Source organism: Hemiscyllium ocellatum, chromosome 40, assembly GCF_020745735.1.
Source record: "Hemiscyllium ocellatum isolate sHemOce1 chromosome 40, sHemOce1.pat.X.cur, whole genome shotgun sequence".
Lineage (NCBI taxonomy): Eukaryota > Metazoa > Chordata > Chondrichthyes > Orectolobiformes > Hemiscylliidae > Hemiscyllium > Hemiscyllium ocellatum.
This window is the reverse complement of record NC_083440.1, coordinates 14022687-14046673: the sequence shown is the minus strand read 5'-3', so window position 1 is coordinate 14046673 and position 23987 is coordinate 14022687. Positions and strand designations below refer to the sequence as shown.

Below are 23987 nucleotides of genomic sequence, written 5' to 3'. Positions count from 1 at the left end.
GTGGGGCACATGTAGGGTTGGTGACTTGGGGGCAGACAGGGGACAGTGTTGGATGAGGTTTGGGGAGGGGGGTGGTGGGTGATTGGTGGGGGCAAATCGGGGTGTGGTGTTGGATGGTACTGGCGGCAGGCGGGGGACGGGATTAGATGGGATTGGGGGCGGGCGGGCCGGGGTGGGGACAGACAGGGGGTGGTGTAGAACGGGGGGGGGGGGGGGGGGGCGGGCAGGGGATGGAGTTAGATGGGATTGGGAGGGCAGGCCGGGGTGGGGACAGACAGTGGGTGGTGTAGGATGGGGGGGAGGGAGTGGGGTTAGGTGGGATTGGGGGGGCAGACCGGGGTGGGGACAGACAGGGGGTGGTGTAGGATGGTGGGGCGGGCAGGGGGCGGGGTTGAATGGGGTTGGGGGTGTGGACCTGGGTGGGGGCAGGCGGGGGTAGGTGTAGGACAGGGGGCAGGGTTAGATGGGATTGCGGGAGTGGGCCAGGGTGGGGACAGACAGGGGGTGGTGTAGGATGGGGGGGGGGGCAGGGAGTGGGATTGGATGGGATTGGGAGGGTGGACCAGGGTGGGGGCAGACGGGGGCGGGGGGGTGTCGTGTTGGACGGGATCAGAACGGGCAGGGGTTGGATGGGTTTGGGGGTTGTGGGCAGGGGTGAAGACTGAAGGGGGTTGGTGTTGGATGGGGTTGGGGGGAGTTGGGCAGGATTGGGGGGCAGACGGGGGGGGGGGCAGGATTGGATGGGGTTGGGGGCCCTGCGGGTTGGGGGTGGCATTGATGGACGGGGTTGGGGAACATGCGGGGAGAGGACGTGGGGGGGCTGGGTTGGGGGACAGGCAGGGGTGGGGGCAGTGTATGTACACGGGGTGGGGGTAGACCAGGGAAAGGTGGGAGCTGCTGCCTCATTTCCTGGATGGGGGCACGGACTTAACATAACACCCTGAGCCTCGGAGGAGAGACATCGAATCATTTTACCGAATAATCAATTACCCGAATGGAGTAGCGCCCGCTCATCTCATTCGGATAATCGAGGTTCCTCTGTCTACTGTAAATTTATTTTTAAAAGTCTCTTGTTTTTCACACTGGACAAGATGGGAACCGAACAAGAAATGTTAAGTTTCAGGGAAGTTATGCACCAGTGGCTAATACAGTAAAACATATCACACCGATATTCCCTCACCTTGGAAATCGGAAAGGAAAATGTCAACAATTGGAAAATATTCAATAGGCACCATTTGCGAAGATGGAATCATTGATAACGATTCATGTCGATGACCTCTCAGCAGAGCAATGTAAAGCCTGGGGCACGTTCATCACAAACATATATTGACCGAATCAGTTCTGGTCAGGGATTAGGAGCCCTCAAGTTTTGGAATTCCTTATCTAACCAGAAGCTGGTGAGACTGATGATCCAGCCAGAGAGGACCAGTTGAATGGCAGCAAAGAAAGTTATTATCCAATGATAACTGGACATGCAAATCTGTAAGAGAACAGAAACATTGCCATGAATGGTCTGACTGTTGTCTAATTACCCCTCCCTAATTAACCAGAGGGCAGTTAAGAGTCAACAGGGGGGAGGGGGAGGGCTAGAGTTATGTCAGTCAGGTCAAATCAGAATGAATCGATGTGGCGGTGGCAAAAAACCACAAGTCAGGCAGCATCTGAGGAGCAAGAGAGTCAATGTTCAGGCATAACCCTTCTTCAGGACTGGGGAGGGAGAAGGGGGCTCAGAAATAACTAGGAGTAGGGGGAGCGGTGCTAGGGGAAAAGTAGGTGGGATCGGCAAAGGTAGATAATTGTGATAGGTCGGTGGAGCATCTAGGTGGGAAGGTAGATGGACAGGTAGGTCAGGTCTGGAGGGTGGACCTTGGTCAGAAGTTTGGCACAAAGGGGAAATGTGCAAACTGGTGAATTCAACGTTGAAGCCATGTGGTTGTAGCCTCCCAAGGCAGAAGATGAGATGTTCCTCCTCTAGTTTTGCGGGTGGCCTTGACTAGGCAGTGGAAGCCCAGAATGGACGCATCATCAAGGGAGTGGGAGGGGGCGTTGAAATGGATGGCTACAGGAAGGTGAGGTTGGTTAGTGCTACACACCAGAGATGTTCCCTGAACCTTTCCGCACGCTCTGCAAAGGAAAACAGCTAATACCGCACAAACCCAGCAGGTCTGGCAGCATCTGCAGAGAGGGAAACAGGGTTAACGTTCTGAAAAAAGGGTCATAGGACTCAACGCTATTTTCTCTCCCCACAGATGCGGCCAGACCTGCTGAGTTTCTCTGGCAGTTTTTGTTTGTTTGCTTCAGATCGCCAGTTCTTGATTTTGTTCCAGGTAAAGCCAACAGTTTCTGACGTGAGCGAACTATTTTTTTTGTCCTGACGATCAACAATTCTCTGAAGCTGTAGACGTTGTTTTTGCTGGATTGCCCGTTTGCAGCCATTTTGTTTTAGTCAGTCATAGTGCTGCTCTCTCCTTGGCTTGCCCCCTTTGCCCGGGTGGCCTTAGCTACGAGAAATTCTGCCTTTTTCCACATAACTCATGAGCGATTTACCTGTAGGTACTTGCTAATCAGGGTGTGAATATTGTGTGCTTTGATTCAAGTCTGAGAACACCCGCCCATTAATGTGCAGTCTTGGCAAGTCCTCACCCCAGTAGAAACAAGGACTGCAGATGGTGGATAACAGAGTCTGGAGTAGAGTGGTGCTGGAAAAGGTCAGCCTTTTTTCAGAACGTCAACTCTGTTTCTCTCTCTGCAGATGCTGCCAGACCTGCTGGGTTTTTGCGGCACTTGCTGTTTTCCTTTGCAGAACGTGCGGAACGGTTCAGGGAACATCTCTGGTTCTAAGCAACCTCACCTTCCTGTCGCCATCCATTTCAACGCCCCCCCTCCCACTCCCTTGATGATGTGTCCATTCTGGGCTTCCACTGCCTTCTCAAGGAGGAACATCTCATCTTCTGCGTCGGGAGGCTAGAACAGGTCAGGCAGCATCCGAGGAGCAGAAAAATCGACGTTTCGGGCAAAAGCCCTTCATCAGGAATACAATGGCACCCTGCCTGTATTCCTGATGAAGGGCTCTTGCCCGAAACGTCCATTTTCCTGTTCCTTGGATGCTGCCTGACCCGCTGTGCTTTTCCAGCACCACTCTTATCTAAGTCCTCAACCCTGCCTTGTGTATGCTCACATAGGCCATCTCACGACTATTTTGTGGTTCTGTGTCTGATTGAGCCATTCTTAGCTCGGACTACATAAATCCACAGTGATCTGGAGTGCTTTGGAGTTGCACCAGTCCGTTCTAAGGAAAGGTGCAGTCCCCATGATACCACGCAATGAAGTTTGTCAGTTCTCAGGGTCTGAGTCTGGGGAATTTCTTCACCAATCAGGCTCAGTCAGGCAGAAGTCATTCATTATGGGATCCTGAACAATCTTAAAGTAGTTAAAAAAAAAACACAGCTCCCTGTGTGATCCTAACCTGAGAGGACAGGCTGATCCCAAGTTAGGGAAAGACGTGGAGACAGGACAGGTCTGAAAAGAATACTGCCATGGGACAGAAACCATTTTAAGTGGACCTTGTGGGATTGACGACGACGCCAGTGTTTGTGTTGCTTGTCTTTGTTGCGTTTTGGTCATTTCACCACAGAAAGTAGAACCGTGCTTCGGAACTGAGGAAGCGGCGATTGGGTCAACGACCTCTAAATGTAAGACTGGCTGGCCCCAGGGAAAAGGAACCCATGTCCCACTGAGAAGCACGGTCCGTGGCCATCTGTCCCCTCGAAAAAGACGCAGAAGCGCCAGAGGTAAATAGGTTCGATGCAAAAGTAAGGGAGGAGACACCCTGATTCCCAGTCGGAAATAACTCGAAGGAGGTTCTCAGCTGGGCTATGAAGACAGGAAATAACCAAATGATTTTTAAGGAACTAGCAGCAAGTGTTACAGTGAACACAGAGAGACAGGAAGTCTGTCCAAAACAGCTCAAGGAGTGAGAAGGGCGGGCACTTTACCAAGAAATGCCTCAATAATAAAAAAATAAGAACCATGACAAACTAGGACACAGAAAAGATGTCCTGACATGGAGGCAGGCAGGAACAAGGATTTGAACTGGTACAGAGTTATCGCAAGCCAGTTGCCAATGGCAACCACAGCGAGCAAATTATAATCCAATTTACAGCAGGAAACTTTAAGGAAGCTGTGAAAAGGCAGCAGCTCAATTTAAAGAAGTTGCCGACGGCCATCAGCCCCCGAAAAATAAAGGTAGCTGTTAGCCGCCCGATCAGCAGAACTTAACTGTTCGTCATTTTTCTAATGGGTGGCACGGTGGCACAGTGGTTAGCACTGCTGCCTCACAGCGCCAGAGACCTGGGTTCAATTCCCGCCTCAGGCGACTGACTGTGTGGAGTTTGCACATTCTCCCCGTGTCTGCGTGGGTCTCCTCCCACAGTCCAAAAAATAAAAAGAGGAAGGTTAGGTAAATTGGCCATGCTAAATTGCCCCTCATGTTAGGTGAAGGGGTAAATGTAGGGGAATGGGTCTGGGCGGGTTGCGCTTTGGTGTGGACTTGTTGGGCCGAAGGGCCTGTTTCCACACTGTAAGTAATCTGACCTAATCTTAAACGACCTGGATGAGGGCGTAAAAGGGTGGGTTAGTAAATTTGCAGACGACACTAAGGTCGGTGGAGTTGTGGACAGTGATGAAGGGTGTAGCAGGTGGGAGTAACCGGAATGTAAAGTACTGGGCTAATGGTAAGATTCTTGGTAGTGTAGATGAGCAGAGAGATCTCGGTGTCCATGTACACAGATCCCTGAAAGTTGCCACCCAGGTTGACAGGGTTGTTAAGAAGGCATACAGTGTTTTAACTTTTATTAATAGAGGGATCGAGTTCTGGTGCAGCCGCACTTGGAGTATTGTGTACAGTTCTGGTCACCGCATTATAAGAAGGATGTGGAAGCTTTGGAAAGGGTGCAGAGGAGATTCACTAGGATGTTGCCTGGTATGGGGGAAGGTCTTACGAGGAAAGGCTGAGGGACTTGAGGCTGTTTTCATTGGAGAGAAGAAGGTTGAGAGGTGACTTAAAAGAGACATTGAAGATAATCAGAGGGTTAGATAGGGAGGGCAGGGAGAGCCTTTTTCCAAGTATGGGCATGGCAAACACGAGGGGTCACAACTTTAAATTGAGGGGTGATAGATATCGGACAGATGTCAGAGGTAGTTTCTTTACTCAGAGAGTAGTAAGGGTGTGGAATGCTTTGCCTGCATTGATAGTAGATTCGCCAACGTTAAGTACATTTAAGTCGTCATTGGACAGGCATATGGACATACATGGAATAGTGTAGGTGGGATGGGCTTCAGATTGGAATGACAGGTCGGCACAACATCGAGGGGCCGAAGGGCCTGTACTGCGCTGTAATGTTCTATGTTCTAGAAGTCTGGGGTTACATGGCAGATATGAGTGGAGAGGAGAAGAATAGCTGGGGTTCCGATAGGTCAATCTTGCAAACAGTTTTGAACATGACAAAGCATTAATTAAAGAGAGGATCCAAACCGGTCAGAATAGCGAGGGGAGTGAATCAGAACAGAAAGCTTGGTAGTCGAGCCAGGAAAAGAACAAGGCACAGAAAGGGTTAATTATCCTAGCAGCTGTTTTGAAACAAAACGTCTCACGGAGGGAAAAAAAGTAAGATGGTTGCAGCGGCAGCTAAACGAGAACAAGATGAGCATACTCCGAAAGGAGTCATGTTTCCACCTCAGCTATCTGCACCAATACTAGCTTCCCTGCTACTCCACTTGTGTTTCTGTTATCAACCTCTGCTCGGCCTTTTTCACAGAACCCCTACAGTGTGGAAACAGGCTCTTCAGCCCATCAAGTCCACACTGACCCTCCGAAGAGTAAATCCCCCCCAGACCGAACCCCCTCTCCTATCCTTACCCCTGACTAATGCACCTAACCTCCACATCCCTGAACACTATGGGCAGGCTAGGGTGGCCAGTTCACCCTAACCCGCACATCTATGTGACAGTGGGAGGAAACTGGAGTAAACCCACGCAGACACAGGGAGAAGGTGCAAACTCCACACAGACAGTTGTCCGAGGCAGGAATCGAACCCAGGTCCCTGATGCTGTGAGGCAGCAGTGCTAACCTCTGAGCCATCACGCTGTCCCATTTTCTCTGTTAAATTGCCACCGGTCAGCCAATACCTTTTCACTTTCACTTACGGCGGCCGCCAATATACATTGACACGGTTCCCCCGAGCACACATGGTGAGCCCCACTGTATATCCCTCTGCGGTACACTGGACCCTGAAAGACCTCCACCAGTCATGTCAAGGCACCTTGGCTCGGTATGCTGATGATTTATTAGTGGCCTCCCATTCACCTCATGCCTCTACATATGACACTGTTGGATTGCTCCACTCTCTGGCTCAGGATTGACGTAAGGTCTCTATTGAAAAGATGCAACTCTGCCAAAAGACAGTACAGTATTTGGACTACGAACTTTCACACCGTCTCAGAGCACTGTCTCAGGATCACATCTCTCCTCCCACTCATAGGAAGGACGTGGAAGGTTTTGGACAGGGTTGAGAGGAGGTTTACCAGGATGTTCCTGGTACTGAGGGAAGGTCTTCTGAAGAAAAGTTGAGGAACTTGAGGCTGTTTTCATTAGATTAGATTAGACTTACAGTGTGGAAACAGGCCCTTCGGCCCAACAAGTCCACACCGACCCGCCGAAGCGCAACCCACCCATACCCCTACATTTACCCCTTACCTAACACTATGGGCAATTTAGCATGGCCAATTCACCTGACCCGCACATCTTTGTGACTGTGGGAGGAAACTGGAGCACCCGGAGGAAACCCACGCAGACACGGGGAGAACGTGCAAACTCCACACAGTCAGTCGCCTGAGTCGGGAATTGAACCCGGGTCTACAGGCGCTGTGAGGCAGCAGTGCTAACCACTGTGCCACCGTGCCGCCCACTAGAGGGAGAGGCGACTTAATTGAGGCACACAAGATAATCAGAGGGTTAGCTCGGATGGGCAGTGAGAGCCTTTGTCCTTGGATGGTGATGGTTAGTATGACGGGACATAGCTTTAATTTGGGGGGGGCAGCGATCGATATAGGACAGATGTCAGAGGTGGCTTCTTTAATCAGAGAGTAGAAGGGGTGTGGAACAACGCACTGCCTGCAACAGTAGTAGACTTACCAACTTTAAGGTGGTCATTGGATAAACAGATGGATGAAAGTGGAATAGTGGAGGATAGATGGACTTTAATTTGGTGAAACAGATCGGCGCAACATCGAGGGCCGAAGGGCCTGTACTGTGCTGGAATAGTCTATGGTACAGCAATTAAACGTTTGTTCTTTTTGGACATGGTGGATTACTGCAGACATTGGATACCAGACTATCAAGTTATTGATGTGCCTCTCTGCCAAACCAGCCAGTCCCGGTGAATTGGATACCTGCCATGGCACAAGCCTTGAAGAAACTTAAACAAGTGGTTAACCTCAGCAGCTGCCCTGGGCATCCCTCACCTTTTCAGCTTTATGCTAACGAAAAGGAGGGATATGCTTCCAGCATTCTACCACAACTGCATGGGCACCCTGTCGCCTTTTAGTAAAAAAAAATTAACACAAGGACACAGAATCAGTCTCCTCTCCTCTATTAACACAAGAAAAGAGTCCTTCACTTCCACCCTGATCCAGCTCCCTGGATCAGTGTGAACCATCTGGCCTTTTATTCTGTCCCGTTCCCACCTGTTGTAAAGGGAGTGCTGACCTGTTTAGGAGCTACGGCAGCTGCCGCTGTCAGGGGAGAAAGGTCCGCCCGTCTTCCATTCCCCTTGTACAGTTTTCATTCCTCTTTTGGTTCCCCTGCTGCTTAACTCAGCATTTCACGGCGTCAAGGAGAACTGGCTGTGAGGTCTAGATTAGATTACTTACAGTGTGGAAACAGGCCCTTCGGCCCAACAAGTCCACACCGACCCCTCCGAAGAGCAACCCACCCAGACTCATTCCCCTACATTTACCCCTTAAGCTAACACTCCGAGCAATTTAGCACGGATAATTCACCTAACCTGCACATTGGATTGTGGGAGGAAACCCACAATCCAATTGAATTGGGAATTGGGGGCGGGAATTGAACCCGGATCTCGGGTGCTGTGAGGCGGCAGTGCTAACCGCTGTGCCACCCACAAGTAGGTCATCCTACTTTCTCGCACTGACCTGTGTGCCCTGGCTTGAAACGCTGTCTCCCTTCTCCCTGTCATACAGGATTCCCTGGCAGATGACCATGCCTGCCTGCACGGAGTCCAGGAGGTTGTCCCCCTGTGCCCTGGCCTCTCTGAGACTCTATGAGACAACCCAGACATGGTCCTTTCTCACAGACGGCTCCTCTGCACGGCCCTCAGATCGTCAAATGTGAGCTGGCTCCACAAAATGTGCCCCTTACTAATACCACAGGACAGGGTGTACCCATGGGAACCATCTGCTTCAAAAGCAGCTATACGTCAGGGTAGAATGTGGGAACCAGTAAATGTATCCATTCCCTGCTCCTTACCCTGTCCCCCGCATTGAGCCACTTGTGCTGGGGGGGGTGGCGGGGTGTATCTTGAACCTTGAATTTCCAACAAGACTACTATAAGGGCTGAAAATGTGTTGCTGGAAAAGCGCAGCAGGTCAGGCAGCATCCAAGGAGCAGGAGAGTCGACGTTTCCTGAAGAAGGGCTCATGCCCGAAACGTCGACTCTCCTGCTTCTTGGATGCTGCCTGACCTGCTGTGCTTTTCCAGCCAACACATTTTTCAGCTCTGATCTCCAGCATCTGCAGTCCTTACTTTCTCCTAGAAGAACTACTATAAGGGCCAAGTTCACAACTCTCTGGACTGGAACTCAGACCAATTTGCGGCCACAAAGCCTACCCCTGGCGGCCACTTTCCTGGACTGGTAGTTGCTATCTCAGGTTTATGATTTCCCCTTTACTTACCACTCGCACTCCTCCCCATTCAAATGGCCTTGGCCTCACGCTAAGACAGCTATAACTGACACTGAGCAGTTCTTTGCCCTTCCCTTCCCCAGTTATGGGACCGCTCAACTGGCAACAGAGGTCAGGAAATTGGCAAGAGGATTTGCAGTAAGGTTAAAATCAACGAGGTGAAAGTGAGGATTGCAGATGCTGGAAATCATAGTCTAGGTTAGAGTGGTGCTGGAAAAGCACAGCGGGTCAGGAATCCTGATGAAGGGCTTTTGCCCGAAACGTCGATTTTCCTGTTCCTTGGATGCTACCTGACCTGCTGTGCTTTTCCAGCACCACTCTAATCCCAAGTCCTCAACTCTGCCTGGTATATGTTCACATCGTCCATCTCGTGAGTATTTTGTGGTTCTGTGCCTGATGGAGCAACTCTCTGCTCAGACTATATAAACCCATGGTGATCTGGAGTGCTTGGGAGTTGCATCGGTCTTTTCAAAGGAAAGGTGTGCTCCCCTGATATCACGCAATAAAGTTTGTCAATGCTCAAGCTCTGAGTCCGGGGAATTTCTCCAAGATAGGCCCTTCCCCATTTGAGTATTCCAGATTTTTGTTCAATTCAAATTCAACCATGCCAGGTTGGAACGCAGGTTCCCAGAACTTTACCTTGGTTTCTGGATTGAGAATAATATCATTAGGCCATCACCCACCCAGTGAGGGAGGAGTTTAGTGCTCACTGTATGGTATTTGCTTGTCCATCATCTGTACATCACTTCCAATTTTAATTTCAATTCTTATGTTTAAATGGAATTCAGATTGTTACAAAAGGTGGAGGCTTCTTTCTCGACACTGGGTATCACTCTTCCACAGTCGTGACCCTATTCATCAACTTGCCAATTCGTATTGGGATTGGCTACCTCAGGGTTACTGCACAGAGAAACAGCTCACAATCTGATCACCCCCAACACTGGGAAGATGAATCGCAGACTGGGAACCCATTGTGTTCGCCAAACCAACACGGTGGCATAGTGGTTAGCATTGCTGCCTCACAGCACCAGCGACCCCGGGTTCAATTCCTGCCTCAGACTGACTGTGTGGAGTTTGCACATTCTCCCTGTGTCTGCGTGGGTTTCCTCCCACAGTCCAAAAATGTGCAGGTTAGATGAATTGGCCCATGCTAAATTGCCCGCAGTGTTAGGTGTAGGGGAATGGGTCTGGGTGGGTTGTGTTTCAGCGGGTCGGTGTGGACTTGTTGAGCCGAAGGGCCTGCCACACTGTATGTAATCTAATCTGAAAAATGATGCTGCGCTCCCAGTTACCTGCCACTTCAACCGACCTGTTCCCTGGCCAATATTTCTATCTTAGGCTTGCTGCAGTGCTCCAGTTAAGCTCAGAGGAAGCACCTCATTTATCACCTGGGGACACTGCAGCCTTCAGGACTCAATATGGAGTTCAATAACTTTAGGGCCTGAGCATCTTCCTCTAAATCCTTGACCAACTCCCACACCCCAGCTCCTGTCATACTGCTTTTAATAAGTCAACCCATTGGCGCTCAGTCATAGTCTCCATAGTCTCCCCTGTCTGCCCCCAAGCCAACGATAATTGACAACCTGCCCTGGACTTCCCAAATAGATGTGACGGTCAAGAACGCACAACAACGCCTCTTCTTCCTCATGCGGTTAGGAAATTCGGCACTACCATAAGGACCTTCCCCAACTTTGACAGACGCACCATAGTTAGCATACTGCCTGGGTGAATAATGGCCTGGGACGGCAAAAGCTCTGCCCAGGACCGTAGGAAACTACAGAAGGTGGTTCTGGCAGGCCAGACCATCACCGAAACCATGCTCCCGTCGCCGGATTCCACCTCCAACTCTAGCTGCCATGGGAAGGCTGCCAACATCATCAAAGATCCATCCCACCCCAGTGATGCTCTCTTACAACCTCTTCCATCAGGCAGGAGAAACCGCAGCCGCAACACATGCCCATCCCCCGACAAGAATAGACTTTAACTTCAAATAATGTCAATCTTGTTAATGTTGATCTTGCTTTGTGCATCTCCCCTGTCAACCTCACGCTGTCTCAATCTCCTATGATCCGTATGTCCTTGTGTTGACTCAAAATCATGTGGAGCACACAAGAGTTCCATTAACATCTTTATTTTAGCTTCATTAGATTAGATTAGATTACTTACAGTGTGGAAACAGGCCCTTTGGCCCAACAAATCCACACCGACCCACCGAAGCGCAACCCACCCATACCCCTACATTTACCCCTTACCTAACACTACGGGCAATTTAGCATGGCCAATTCACCTGACCCGCACATCTTTGGACTGTGGGAGGAAACCGGAGCACCTGGAGGAAACCCACGCAGACACGGGGAGAACGTGCAAACTCCACACAGTCAGTTGCCTGAGTCGGGAATTGAACTCGGGTCTCTGGCGCTGTGAGGCAGCAGTGCTAACCACTGCAAGACATCCAGGCTCAGCACCAGAGTTACAGTCAAGCTCTCACTTGGTGGACTCTCATCGGACCTCTGTCTATAGCATAAAAGCAGTACACCTCATAGCCCTCATGCATGTGACTGATATATATATATATATATATACACACACACACATAAGCTGAGCGGTAAACAATCTTATGGGTGAAGGGGAAATTAAGCAAGAACCACTGAGCTTTCAGTTTGTCTCATACACAGACACGGATTTCAAAATTGATGTTATTTCAGCAAAAAACTTTGTTACTTCAGCAGTTTTTGTTTTAAACCATTGCTTCCCTAATACTCTGTCATGTGTTTGCCTGGATGTGACTGCACTGCTTGCAAAACAAAACTTTTCACTGGATGTGTGCTGACCAGAAATCTGAGCAGATTCAGCGACTACCTCTTTGGTGTTTCGAAGAATGTGGGGCTGACCTTATTGAAATGTTGGGAAGGAATGTATCGAGACATAATGGGATGGAGAAGTCTGTTCTATTCTTGGGAAGAGTCTGGGAGTAGCAGGCACAGTTTTGAAATCAGCTTTTAGACTGAAATTAAGAGAATTAAATCGTAGAGAGGGTCATTAGGATATGGAATTCTCCACCCCAGGGAGCCATGCGGATTGAGTCCTTAAATATATTAAAGGCTTATAAAACCATAGGGGCAGTAAAGGCCTGGGGAACAGGGAGGTAGATGGGGAATGTTTTGAGAGAATCTACAGCGTGGAAACCGGCCCTTCGACCCTCCGAAGAGTATCCCACCCAGACCCAATCCCCGACATTTACCCCTGACCAAGGTGAGGACTGCAGATGCTGGAGATCAGAGTCAAGATTAGAGCGGTGCTGGAAAAGCGCAGCAGTTCTGGCAGCATCCGAGGAGCAGCAAAAGCCCTTCGTCAGGAATGATTTTTCCTGCTCAGATGCTGCCTGACCTGCTGTGCTTTTTCAGCACTACTCTAATCTTGACCCTGACCAATGCACTTAACCTATACATCCCTGAACATTGTGGGCAATTTAGCATGGCCAATCTACCCTAACATGCACAGAGTTGAATTCAATAATATGACACTCTGGATCTTATTGAATAAGATGTATTGACATATCCCCCACTAACAACTGTAATGTTTTTCTCTCCTTGGCATTACACAATTGTCTAGTATGTGCAAGAGCAAATATCCATCCCGTTCAATTGCTTGACTTGAGTAAAAGTAAGGTCTGCAGATGCTGGAGGTCAGAGCTGAAAATGTGTTGCTGGAAAAGCGCAGCAGGTCAGGCAGCATCCAAGGAGCAGGAGATTCGACGTTTCGGGCATAAGCCCTTTATCAGGAAAGTAAAAGTAAAGTGAGCTGAGATGCAAAGCAGCTATCACTATTTCACAATCCCCTGGTTAATAGTAAGGCCATAAGGCCTCGGAGAATAGAATCATACAGCATGGAGACAGATCCTTCCGTCCAACTTGTCCACCCCCCCCCCCAAGTCTCCCAAACTAAACTGGTCTGTCCCAAACTAAACTGGCTCAACAGTAGTGGGCGATTGAGGTGAATGGTTGTTTTTCAGATTGGAGGCCTGTGACCAGTGGAGTGCCACAAGGATCGATGCTGGGTCCATTACTTTTCATCATTTATTCAGAGAATTTGGATGTGAGCAGAAGAGGTATAGTTCGCAGATGACAGCAAAATTGGAGGTGTAGTGGACAGCGAAGAAGGTTACCTCAGATTACAACAGGATCTTGACCAGATGGGCCAATGGGCTGAGAAGTGGCAGATGGAGTTTAATTCAGATAAATGCGAGGTGCTGCATTTTGAGAAAGCAAATATTAGCAGGACTTATACACTTAATGGTAAAGTCCTAGGGAGTGTTGCTGAACAAAGAGACCTTGGAGGGCAGGTTCATAGCTCCTTGAAAGTGGAGTCGCAGGTAGATAGGATAGTGCAGAAGGTATTAGTTATGCTTTCCTATATTGGTCAGAGCAATAAGTTGGGAGGTCATGTTGCGACTGGACAGGATGTTGGTTAGGCCACTGTTGGAATATTGCGTCCAATACTGGTCTCCTTCCTATCGGAAGGATGTTGTGAAACTTAAAAGGGTTCAGAAAAGATTTACAAGGATGTTACCAAGGTTGGAGGAATTGAGTTATAGAGAGAGTTATATAGACAGGAACGTCGCAGGCTGAAGTTTATTAAATCAAAATGGGCATGGATAGGATAACTAGACAAAGTCTTTTCCCTTTGTCAGGTCAGGCAGCATCCATGGAGCAGGAGAATCGACGTTTCGGGCATGAGCCCTTCTTCAGGAATGAGGAAAGTGTGCCCAGCAGGCTAAGATAAAAGGTAGGGAGGAGGGACTTGAGGGAGGGGCGTTGGAAATGCGATAGGTGGAAGGAGGTTAAGGTGAGGGTGATAGGCCGGAGTGGGGGTGGGGGCGGAGAGGTTGGGAAGAAGATTGCAGGTCAAAAGGCGGTGCTGAGTCCGAGGGTGGGGACTGAGATAAGGTGGGGGGAGGGGTAATGAGGAAGCTGGAGAAATCTGAGTTCATCCCTTGTGGTTGAAGGGTTCCTAGGCAGAAGATGAGGCGCTCTTCCTCCAGCCATCGTGTTGCTATGGTCTGGCGATGGAGGAGTCCAAGGACCTGCATGTCCTTGGTGGAGTGGGAGGGGGAGTTGAAGTGTTGAGCCACAGGGCGGTTGGGTTGGTTGGTTTGGGTGTCCCAGAGGTGTTCCCTGAAGCGTTCTGCAAGTAGGCGGCCTGTCTCCCCAATATAGAGGAGGCCACATCAGGTGCAGTGGATGCAGTAAATCATGTGTATGGAAGTGCAGGTGAATTTGTGGCGGATATGGAAGGATCCCTTGGGGCCTTGGAGGGAAGTAAGGGGGGAGTGTGGGCGCAAGTTTTGCATTTCTTGCGGTTGCAGGGGAAGGTGCCGGGAGTGGAGGTTGGGTCGGTGGGGGGTGTGGACCTGACGAGGGAGTCACGAAGGGAGTGGTCTTCTCGGAACGCTGATAAGGGAGGGGAGGGAAATATATCCCTGGTGGTGGGGTCCGTTTGGAGGTGGCGGAAATGACGACGGATGATGCGATGTATCTGGAGGTTGGTGGGGTGGTAGGTGAGGACCAGTGAGGTTCTGTCCTGGTGGCGATTGGAGGAGCGGGGCTCAAGGGTGGAGGAGCAGGAAGTGGAGGAGATGCGGTGGAGAGCATTGTCGATCACGTCTGGGGGGAAATTGCGGTCTTTGAAGAAGGAGACCATCTGGGTTGTTCAGTATTGGAACTGGTCCTCCTGGGAGCAGATGCGGCGGAGACGAAGGAATTGGGAATATGGAATGGCGTTTTTACAGGGGGCAGGGTGGGAGGAGGTGTAGTCCAGGTAGCTGTGGGAGTCGGTCGGTTTATAGTAAATGTCCGTGTTGATTCGGTCGCTTGAGATAGAAATGGAGAGGTCTAGGAAGGGGAGGGAGGAGTCTGAGATGGTCCAGGTAAATGTGAGGTTGGGATGGAAGGTGTTGGTAAAGTGGATGAACTGTTCAACCTCCTCGTGGGAGCACGAGGCAGCGCCGATACAGTCATCAATGTAGCAGAGGAAAAGGTGGGGTGTGGTGCCAGTGTAGCTGCGGAAGATGGATCGTTCCACATATCCTACGAAGAGACAGGCATAGCTGGGGCCCATGCGGGTGCCCATGGTTTGGAGGAAGTGGTAGGATTGGAAAGAGAAGTTGTTCAGGGTGAGGACCAGTTCAGTCAGTCGAAGGAGGGTGTCAGTGGAAGGGTACTGGTTGGTGTGGCGGGAAAGGAAGAAGCGGAGGGCTTTGGTCCTTCCTGATAGGGGATGGAGTTGTACAGGGACTGGATGTCCATTGTGAAGATAATGTGTTGGGGACCGGGGAAGCGAAAATCATGGAGGAGGTGGAGGGTGTGGGTGGTTTCCTGAACGTAGGTGGGGAGTTCTTGGACTAAGGGGGACAGGACCGTGTCCAGGTATGCAGAGTCCCCAATGCCTTATCTTCACCATGGACATCCAGTCCCTGACACCTCCAACCCCCATCACAAAGGACTCAAAGCCCTCCGCTTCTTCCTTCCTTTCCTTCCTCTATGATTCTAGTCCCACTTGCCTGCGTTTGGCCCATATCCCTCTAAACCTTTCTTATTCATTTTCCTGTCAAAATGTGTTTTAAATGTTGTAACTGGACCTGCATCCACCCCTTCCTCTGGCAGTTCATTCCATATACGAATCACGCTCTGTATGAAAAAGCTGCCCCACAGGTCCCTTCCAAAATTTTCTGCTCTCAACTTCAAAATATGGCCCCGAGTTTTGAACTCTGCTACCCTTGGGGCAAAAGACCTTTGCTATTCACCTTACCTGTGTCCCTCATCATTTTGTAAACCTATGTAAGGTCACCCCTCAACCACCTGTGTTCCTGTGAAACAAGTCCCAGTCTTTGAACTTAAACCCTCCAGTCCTGGTAAATCTCTTCTGAACCCTCTCCATCAAATCATCGAGCCTGTTCCACCTCTCAATGAGATCATGGCCCATCTTAGTTTCCTTAGAATCCTTAGTTTCACTTTCCTGCTTCGCTCCCCCCCCCCCTCCCCCCACCATTGTGAATCATTTCCTCACTGATTCAAATTCTTGATCTTATTGAATGAGACCTAATGCCAGACCCCCACTCCAAACTGCAAAGCCCTGCCCTCCTTGACAATTGTCTAATATGTGCAATTGTCTAATATGTGCAATAGCAAATATCCATCCCTTGATTTGTCTCAACATTGAATAAGGAGGCATGGGATATAGGGAAATCTGGCTGTTTGGATACGGAATTGGCTGGCCCATAGAAGACAGAGAAGGGTAGTGTATGTAAAGTCTTCAGCCTGGAGCTCAGTGTTGTACAGGGATCGGTCTTGGGACCTCTGCTCTTTGTGATTTTTTTTATAAATGGCTTGGATGAGGAAGTGGAGGAATGGTTCAGTAAGTTTGCCAAAGACATGAATGTTGGTGGTGTTGTGGGTGATGTGCAGGGTTGCAGCGGGACATTGACAGGATGCAGGGCTGGGCTGAGAAGTGGCAGACGGAATTCGACTGGGAAAAGCGTGACGGCATTAATTTGGAAGGTTAAATTTGAATGCAGGTGAAAGACAGGATGTTTGGCAGTGTGGAGCAACAGAAGTATCTTGGGGTCCACATCCAGAGACCCCTCAAAGTTGCCACCCAAGTCAAAAGGGTGGTTAAGGAGGTGCATGGTGTCTTGGTTTTCATTAGCATTGCTGCAGCTCTATAAAGCCCTGGTTAGACCACACTTGCAATATTGTGTTCAGTTCTGATTGCCTCATGATAAGAAGGACATGAAAGCTTTTGGGAGGGTGCAGAGGAGACTTAACAGGATGCTGCCTGGACTGGAGGGATTGTCTTATGAAGAAAGGTTGAGGGAGCTAGGGCTTTTCTCATTGGGGTGAAAAAGGATGAGAGGGGGCTTGATAGAGGTGTACAAGATGATGAGAGGCATAGACAGGGTGGATAGCCAGAGACTTTTTCCCAGGGTGGAAATGGCTGTCACAAAGGGGCATCATTTTAAGATGATTGGATGAAGGTTTAGAGGAGTTGTCAGAGGTTGGTTCTTTACACAGACAATGGTGGGTGCATGGAATGCACTGCCAGTGGTGTTGGGAGAATCAGACATGTTAGCAACATTTAAGCGACTCTTGGATAGGCACATGGAAGATAGTACCATGAAGGTTACGTAGTTTGGTTTGGTCTTAGAGCAGGATAAAAGGTTGGCATAGGATAAAAGGTTGTGGGCGGCACGGTGGCACAGTGGTTAGCACTGCTGCCTCACAGCGTCAGAGACCCTGGTTCAATTCCCGCCTCAGGCGACTGCCTGTGTGGAGTTTGCACATTCTCCCCGTGTCTGCGTGGGTTTCCTCCGGGTGCTCCGGTTTCCTCCCAAAAATGTGCAGGTTAGGTGAATTGGCCATGCTAAATTGCCCATAAGGGGTAAATGTGGGGAAATGGGTCTGGGTGGAGGGTCGGTGTGGACTTGTTGGGCTGAAGGGCCTGTTTCCACACTGTAAGCAATCTAATCTAATCAAGGGCCGAAGGGCCTGTACTGTGCTGAACTCTTCTATGTTCTATGTACTTCACAATGCAGCCATCTGCAGTGAAGAATTTCACAGATTCACTGCCTTCTCAGCAATGATATTCGTCTTGATCCCTGCCTTGAATGGACACCTTGTAACTCAGGGCTAATGGTTCCAGGGTCTCTGGCGGGGAAAAGAAATGTCTCAGCATTGAGTGATGCAGCGATGTCTCGACGCAGTGTCTAATAATAATGCCGATAGGAAACTGCATGTCAATGAGGGGAGATTTGGTGTCAACAGTGCTACTATCAGGCAAGAGTCACGGTTAACAGGCAACTCATCACTGCCCAGCAAGAATCTCAGCTCAATGCCTCCAGCTTCGATGGGAGATACAGCTCATTGCTCCAGACCTTGAGGTAGGCTTCATTGGCCCTATCTCACTTAGACCTCCCAGGTTACTTCCCACAGTCCACATCAGTCAGGCCCTTATCAGATGCCAGCTTTAGGGAGGGGGAAGACCGGGGACAATTATAGGGTGATCAGACCCATCATCAGATTTGGAAAAGGACCAAGATTGTGAAGCTGTAAGGCAAGACGCGGTCACAGAAATAGGAAGAGAGGCGTTTAAGAACGTGGTTAAGAGTTTTGCATTCAAGCTTTTTTTTTGATATTCAAGGAAAGACCATAAAAGTAAATAAATATATTGACTGCCAAGCTTAAATACACCCAATCAGGGAAGTATCCAGGAAAACTTTCTGCTATTAATATCAATAAGCATCAAAAATAAATTGTTTCACTTCTTTCAAAAGTACTTCATTTAAGAAAGGAGGTTCACACTTTGGGGAAATGCAATCGAGATTGAAGGTTCTCACCGTTTTGCTTACATTCTGGCTAGTTCCATTCCAGACTGATAATCCCATTGACGTTATAGCAATCAGCAAACCTATGATGTTCATGCCAAGTATAGTAAGTAACTGGGGGGAAAAAAGGGTCAATCATTGGTTAACACGACTTACAGAGTCACACAGCATGGAAACAGACCCTTCAGTCCAACCAGTCAATGATAATCCCAAATGGATCGATTGCCACCTGCCTTCTGCCCACCTGCCCATATCCGTCCAAACGTTTCCTTTTCATCGAACTGTCTTTTGAATGCCAATAGTGTAGCCGAATCATTCATTCCACCCCTGGGTCACTCCCTATGGTAAAATATTTACTCCTCATGTCCTTTTTAAAGTTTTTCTGCTCTCACCTTAAAAGTGTGACACCTAATCTGAAAAATGCCCATCCTGGGAAAAGACAGTTACCATTAACTCTATCTATCCCCTTCATTATTCCATAAACTACGACAAGATCTCAACCTGTGAAAACAAGCCCAGCCGAGCCAGCCTTTCTTTATAACTCAGCTCTTCCATCTTTTCTGAATGCTCTCCAGCTTGATAATAACCTTTCTCTAAAAAGGCGACCAGAACTGGACACAGTACACCAGAGGAGGCCTCACCAAAGTCCTAGACACCCTCAACGCAACTTCCCAACTCCTATACTCAAGGGAGCAAGCAATGAAGGCAAACGGACTAAACGCTTTTTTAACACCCTGTCGATCTATGACGCAAAGTTCAAAGAGGTCTAAAGCATGGGAACAGCCCTTATCCCAGTTTTCACAATTAAACTAGTCCCATTTAGAGTCATAGTGATGTACAGAATGAAATCGGACTCTTCAGTCCAACTCATCCATGTCAATCAGCTATCCTAAAGTAATCTAGTCCCATTTGCCAACATTTGGCTCATATATCTCAAAACCCTATCTATCCATATACCTAGCCAGCTGCCTTTTAAATGCTTTAATTATAGAAGCCTCCACCACCTCTTGCAGCTCATTCCATACATGCACCAGACTCTGTGTGAAAGTGTTCCTCAGGTCTCTTTTAAATCTTTCCCCTCTCACCTTAAATCAAAACCTTATAGTTTTGTACTCTCCTATCCTGGGAAAAAGACCTCACAAGGTCACCTCTCAACCTCTGATGCTCCAGGGGAAAAAGCCCCAGTCTATTCAGCCTCTCCCTATTCCTCAAACCCTCCCATCCTTGTAAATCTTCGTTGAACCTTTTCAAATTTCGCAACATCTTTCCTAAAGGAGGGAGAGAGAGGAATCGAATGCGGCATTCCAACAGTGGCCTAACCAATGTCCTGTACAGCCACAACATGACCTCCCAATGCCTATAGGAGAAAGTGAGGACTGCAGATGCTGGAGATCAGAGCTGAAAATGTGTTGCTGGAAAAGCGCAGCAGGTCAGGCAGCATCCAAGGAGCAGCAGAGTCGACGTTTCGGGCATGAGCCCTTCTTCAGGATTCCTGAAGAAGGGCTCATGCCCGAAACGTCAACTCTGCTGCTCCTTGGATGCTGCCTGACCTGCTGCGCTTTTCCAGCAACACATTTTCAGCTCCCAATGCCTATACTCACTCCACTGACCAATGAAGGCAAGGGTGGCAAACTCCTTCCTCACTAAGGTTAGAGAAAAGGTCGTAGATGAAGCAGCTGAAGATAGTTGGACATTATTTTACTTTAAATAAACTCAACCACTTAATCATCAAAGATACAATACCTTAAATTTTTCGCTTTTCCTGAGGGGTAGCAATGGAATCATTCCTATAACACAAAACTGCAACAGAAAAAGAGGAAACACAAAGAAATGAGAAAAATCTATTGTGATCTCTTGTGTGTCGGATAGTAAACCTCCCTCATGCAAACTGTTTCAGTTCATACAACTGCAGAGTTTGTATTTAAAGTTGTTTAAAACAAGGTACATCAATTAATCAGAAGGAAATTTGTCCCATTCTGATTACCCAGGTTCAGTTCAGTCATTCTTTTGAGAGATGCAGGATTACAACTTCTCAGATACTGAAGCAGTTTATGTCCAAAGGCATTAGGAACTGAACAGTAGCGAGGCTTGGGATGAAAGATTGCAAGTATATAAAATCATGAGGGGCCTGGATAGGGTAAATCGACAAGGCCTTTTCCCTGGGGTGGGGGAGTCCAGATAGATGGCATAGGTTTAGGGTGAGAGGGGAGAGATGTAAAAGTGACCTAAGGGGCAACGTTTCCATGCAGAGGGTGGTGCATGTATGGAATGAGCTGCCAGAGGAATCGGTGGAGGCTGGTACAATGTAAAGGCATCTGGATGGGTTTACAAATAGGAAAGGTCTAAAGGGATATGGGCCAAGTGCTGGCAAATAGGACGAAATTCATTTAGCGATAAAGTTAGCATGAATGCTCGTAGCATTCATAACAAAGCAGATGAACTAATGGCACAGATCATAGTGAATGATTATGATGTGGTAGGCATCACAGAGACGTGGTTACAGGGGGGTCAGGACTGGCAGTTAAACCTCCAAGGATTTTCAACTTATCAAAAAGACAGGGAGGTGGGCAGAGGGGGTGGGGGTGTCTTGTTAGTTAAGAACAAAATTAAATCTATGGCACTGAATGACACAGTGTCGGATGATGTGGAGTCTGTGTGGGTGGAGTTGAGGAACCACAAAGGCCAAAAAACCATAATTGGTGTTGTATACAGACCTCCTAACAGTGGTCAAGACTAGGGGCGCAACATGTACGGGGAAATAGAGATGGCATGTCAGAAAGGCAAGGTCACGGTGATCATGGGAGACTTCAATATGCAGGTGGACTGGGTAAATAATGTTGCCAGTGGATCCAAAGAAGGGAATTCATGGAATGCTTACAGGATGGCTTTTTGGAACAGCTTGTCATGGAGCCCACAAGGGAGCAGGCTATTCTGGACCTAGTGCTATGTAATGAACCAGACTTTATAAAAGACCTTAAAGTAAGGGAACTCTTAGGAAGCAGCGATCATAATATGGTAGAGTTCAGTCTGCAGTTTGAAAGAGAGAAGGCAAAATCGGATGTAATGGTGTTACAGTTAAATAAAGGTAATTATGAGGGCATGAGAGAGGAACTGACAAAAATAGACTGGAAGCAGAGCCTAGCGGGGAAGACAGTAGAGCAAAAATGGCAAGAGTTTGTGGGTATAATTGAGGACACTGTACAGAGGTTCATCCCCAAGAAAAGAAAGATTATCCAGGGAGGGATTAGACAGCCATGGCTGACAAAGGAAGTCAGGAAATGTATTAAAGAAAAAGAGAGATCCTATAAAGTGGCCAAGAGCACTGGGAAATCAGAAGATTGGGAAGGCTACAAAAACAAACAGAGGATAACAAAGAGAGAAATAAGAAAGGAGAGGATCAAATATGAAGGTAGGCTAGCCAGTAATATTAGAAATGATAGTAAAAGTTTCTTTCAATACATAAGAAACAAACGACAGGCAAAAGAAGACATTGGGCCACTTCAAACTGATGCTGGAAGGCTAGTGATGGGAGATAAGGAAATAGCAGGAGAACTTAACAAGTACTTTGCGTCAGTCTTCACAGTGGAAGACATGAGTAATATCCCAACAATTAAAGGGAGTCGGGGGCTGAGTTGAGTATGGTTGCCGTTACAAAAGAGAAAGTGCTAGAAAAGCTAAAAGATCTTAAAATTGATAAATCTCCTGGTCCCGATGGGATACATCCTAGAGTTCTGAGGGAGGTGGCTGAGGAAATAGCGGAGGCATTGGTTGAGATCTTTCAAAAGTCACTGGAGTCAGGGAAAGTCCCGGATGATTGGAAGATCTCTGTTGTAACCCCCCTTGTTCAAGAAAGGATCAAGACAAAAAAAAATGGAAAATTATAGGCCAATTAGCCTAACCTCGGTAGTTGGTAAAATTCTACAATCCGTCGTCAAGGATGAGGTTTCTAAATTCTTGGAAGAGCAGAGTCTGATTAGAACAAGTCAACATGGATTTAGTAAGGGGAGGTCGTACCTGACAAACTTGTTGGAATTCTTTGAAGAGGTGACAAGTAGGTTAGACCAGGGAAACCCAGTGAATGTGGTCTATCTAGACTTCCAAAAGGCCTTTGATAAGGTGCCACACGGGAGGCTGCTGAGTAAGGTGAGGGCCCATGGTGTTCGAGGTGAGCTACTGGTATGGATTGAGGATTGGCTGTCTGACAGAAGGCAGAGAGTTGGGATAAAAGGTTCTTTTTCAGAATGGCAGCCGGTGATAAGCGGTGTCCCGCAGGGTTCAGTGTTGGGGCCGCAGCTGTTCACATTATATATTAATGATCTGGATGAAGGGACTGGGAGCATTCTAGCGAAGTTTACCGATGATACGAAGTTAGGTAGGCGGGCAGGTAGTACTGAGGAAGTGGGGAGGCTGCAGAAGGATCTAGACAGTTTGGGAGAGTGGTCCAAGAAATGGCTGATGGAATTCAACGTGAGCAAATGCGAGGTCTTGCACTTTGGCGAAAAGAATAAAAGCATAGACTACTTTCTAAACGGTGAGAAAATTCGTAAAGCCAAAGTACAAAGGGATCTGGGAGTGTTAGTTGAGGACTCTCTAAAGGTAAACATGCAGGTTGAGTCCGTGATTAAGAAAGCGAATGCAATGTTGTCACTTATCTCAAGAGGGTTGGAATATAAAAGCACCATTGTGCTACTGAGACTTTATAAAGCTCTGGTTAGGCCCCATTTGGAGTACTGAGTCCAGTTTTGATCCCCACACCTCAGGAAGGACATACTGGCACTGGAACGTGTCCAGCGGAGATTCACACGGATGATCCCTGGAATGGTAGGTCTAACATACGAGGAACGGCTGAGGATCCTGGGATTGTATTCATTGGATAAAAAGTGAGGTCTGCAGATGCTGGAGATCAGAGCTGAAAATGTGTTGCTGGTTAAAGCGCAGCAGGTCAGGCAGCATCCAAGGAACAGGAAATTCGACGTTTCGGGCCAGAGCTCTTCATCAGGAATGAGGAGAGGGTGCCAGGCAGGCTAAGATAAAAGGTAGGGAGGAGGGACTTGGGGAAGGGGCGATGGAGATGTGATAGGTGGAAGGAGGTCAAGGTGAGGGTGATAGGCCGGAGTGGGGTGGGGGCGGAGAGGTCAGGAAGAAGATTGCAAGTGCTGCAAAATGGGATAGTTATAGAGTCACAGATTTGTACAGTTGAAAGAGACTCTTCGTCCATGCTGACCAGGTGTCCTAAATTAATTTTGTCCTGTTTGCCAACTTATGGCCCATTTCCCTCTAAAGCCTTCCTGTTCCTATACCCATCCAGATGCCTTTTAAATGCTGTAATTGTACCATCCTCCACCACTTCCTCTGGCAGCCCTCTGCATGGAAAAGTGACAAATTCTTCCTCTCTCATCCTAAGCCTCTAGATCTGGACTCCCCTTCTTGGGGACAAAGACTTTGACTATCTACCCTATCCATGCCTCTCATGATTTTATAAAAACCTCTATAAGGTCACCCCTCAGCCTTTGACGCTCCAGGGAAAACAGCCCCAGCCTCCCTACAGCTCAAGCCCTCCAACCCTGGCAACATCCAACAGTAAATCTTTCCCGAACCATTGCAAGTTTAGTAATATCTTTCCTATAGC

The 23987-nt window shown here is 48.4% G+C and overlaps 1 protein-coding gene across 1 annotated transcript in view; it reads right to left on the bottom strand.

Annotated features, from left to right (window-relative positions):
* Positions 1 to 450: 450 nt before the first annotated feature.
* The window catches only part of LOC132834543 (uncharacterized), a 37659-nt gene continuing 14122 nt past the window's right edge, over positions 451 to 23987 (bottom strand). The window contains exons 6-8 of the mRNA XM_060853474.1: positions 20102 to 20158; positions 18371 to 18472; positions 451 to 1480 (exon numbers count right to left, since the gene is read on the bottom strand). Coding sequence (XP_060709457.1) covers positions 1346 to 1480; positions 18371 to 18472; positions 20102 to 20158 — 294 coding nt within the window. The 3' untranslated portion in view covers positions 451 to 1345. The remainder of the gene's footprint in view (positions 1481 to 18370; positions 18473 to 20101; positions 20159 to 23987) is intronic.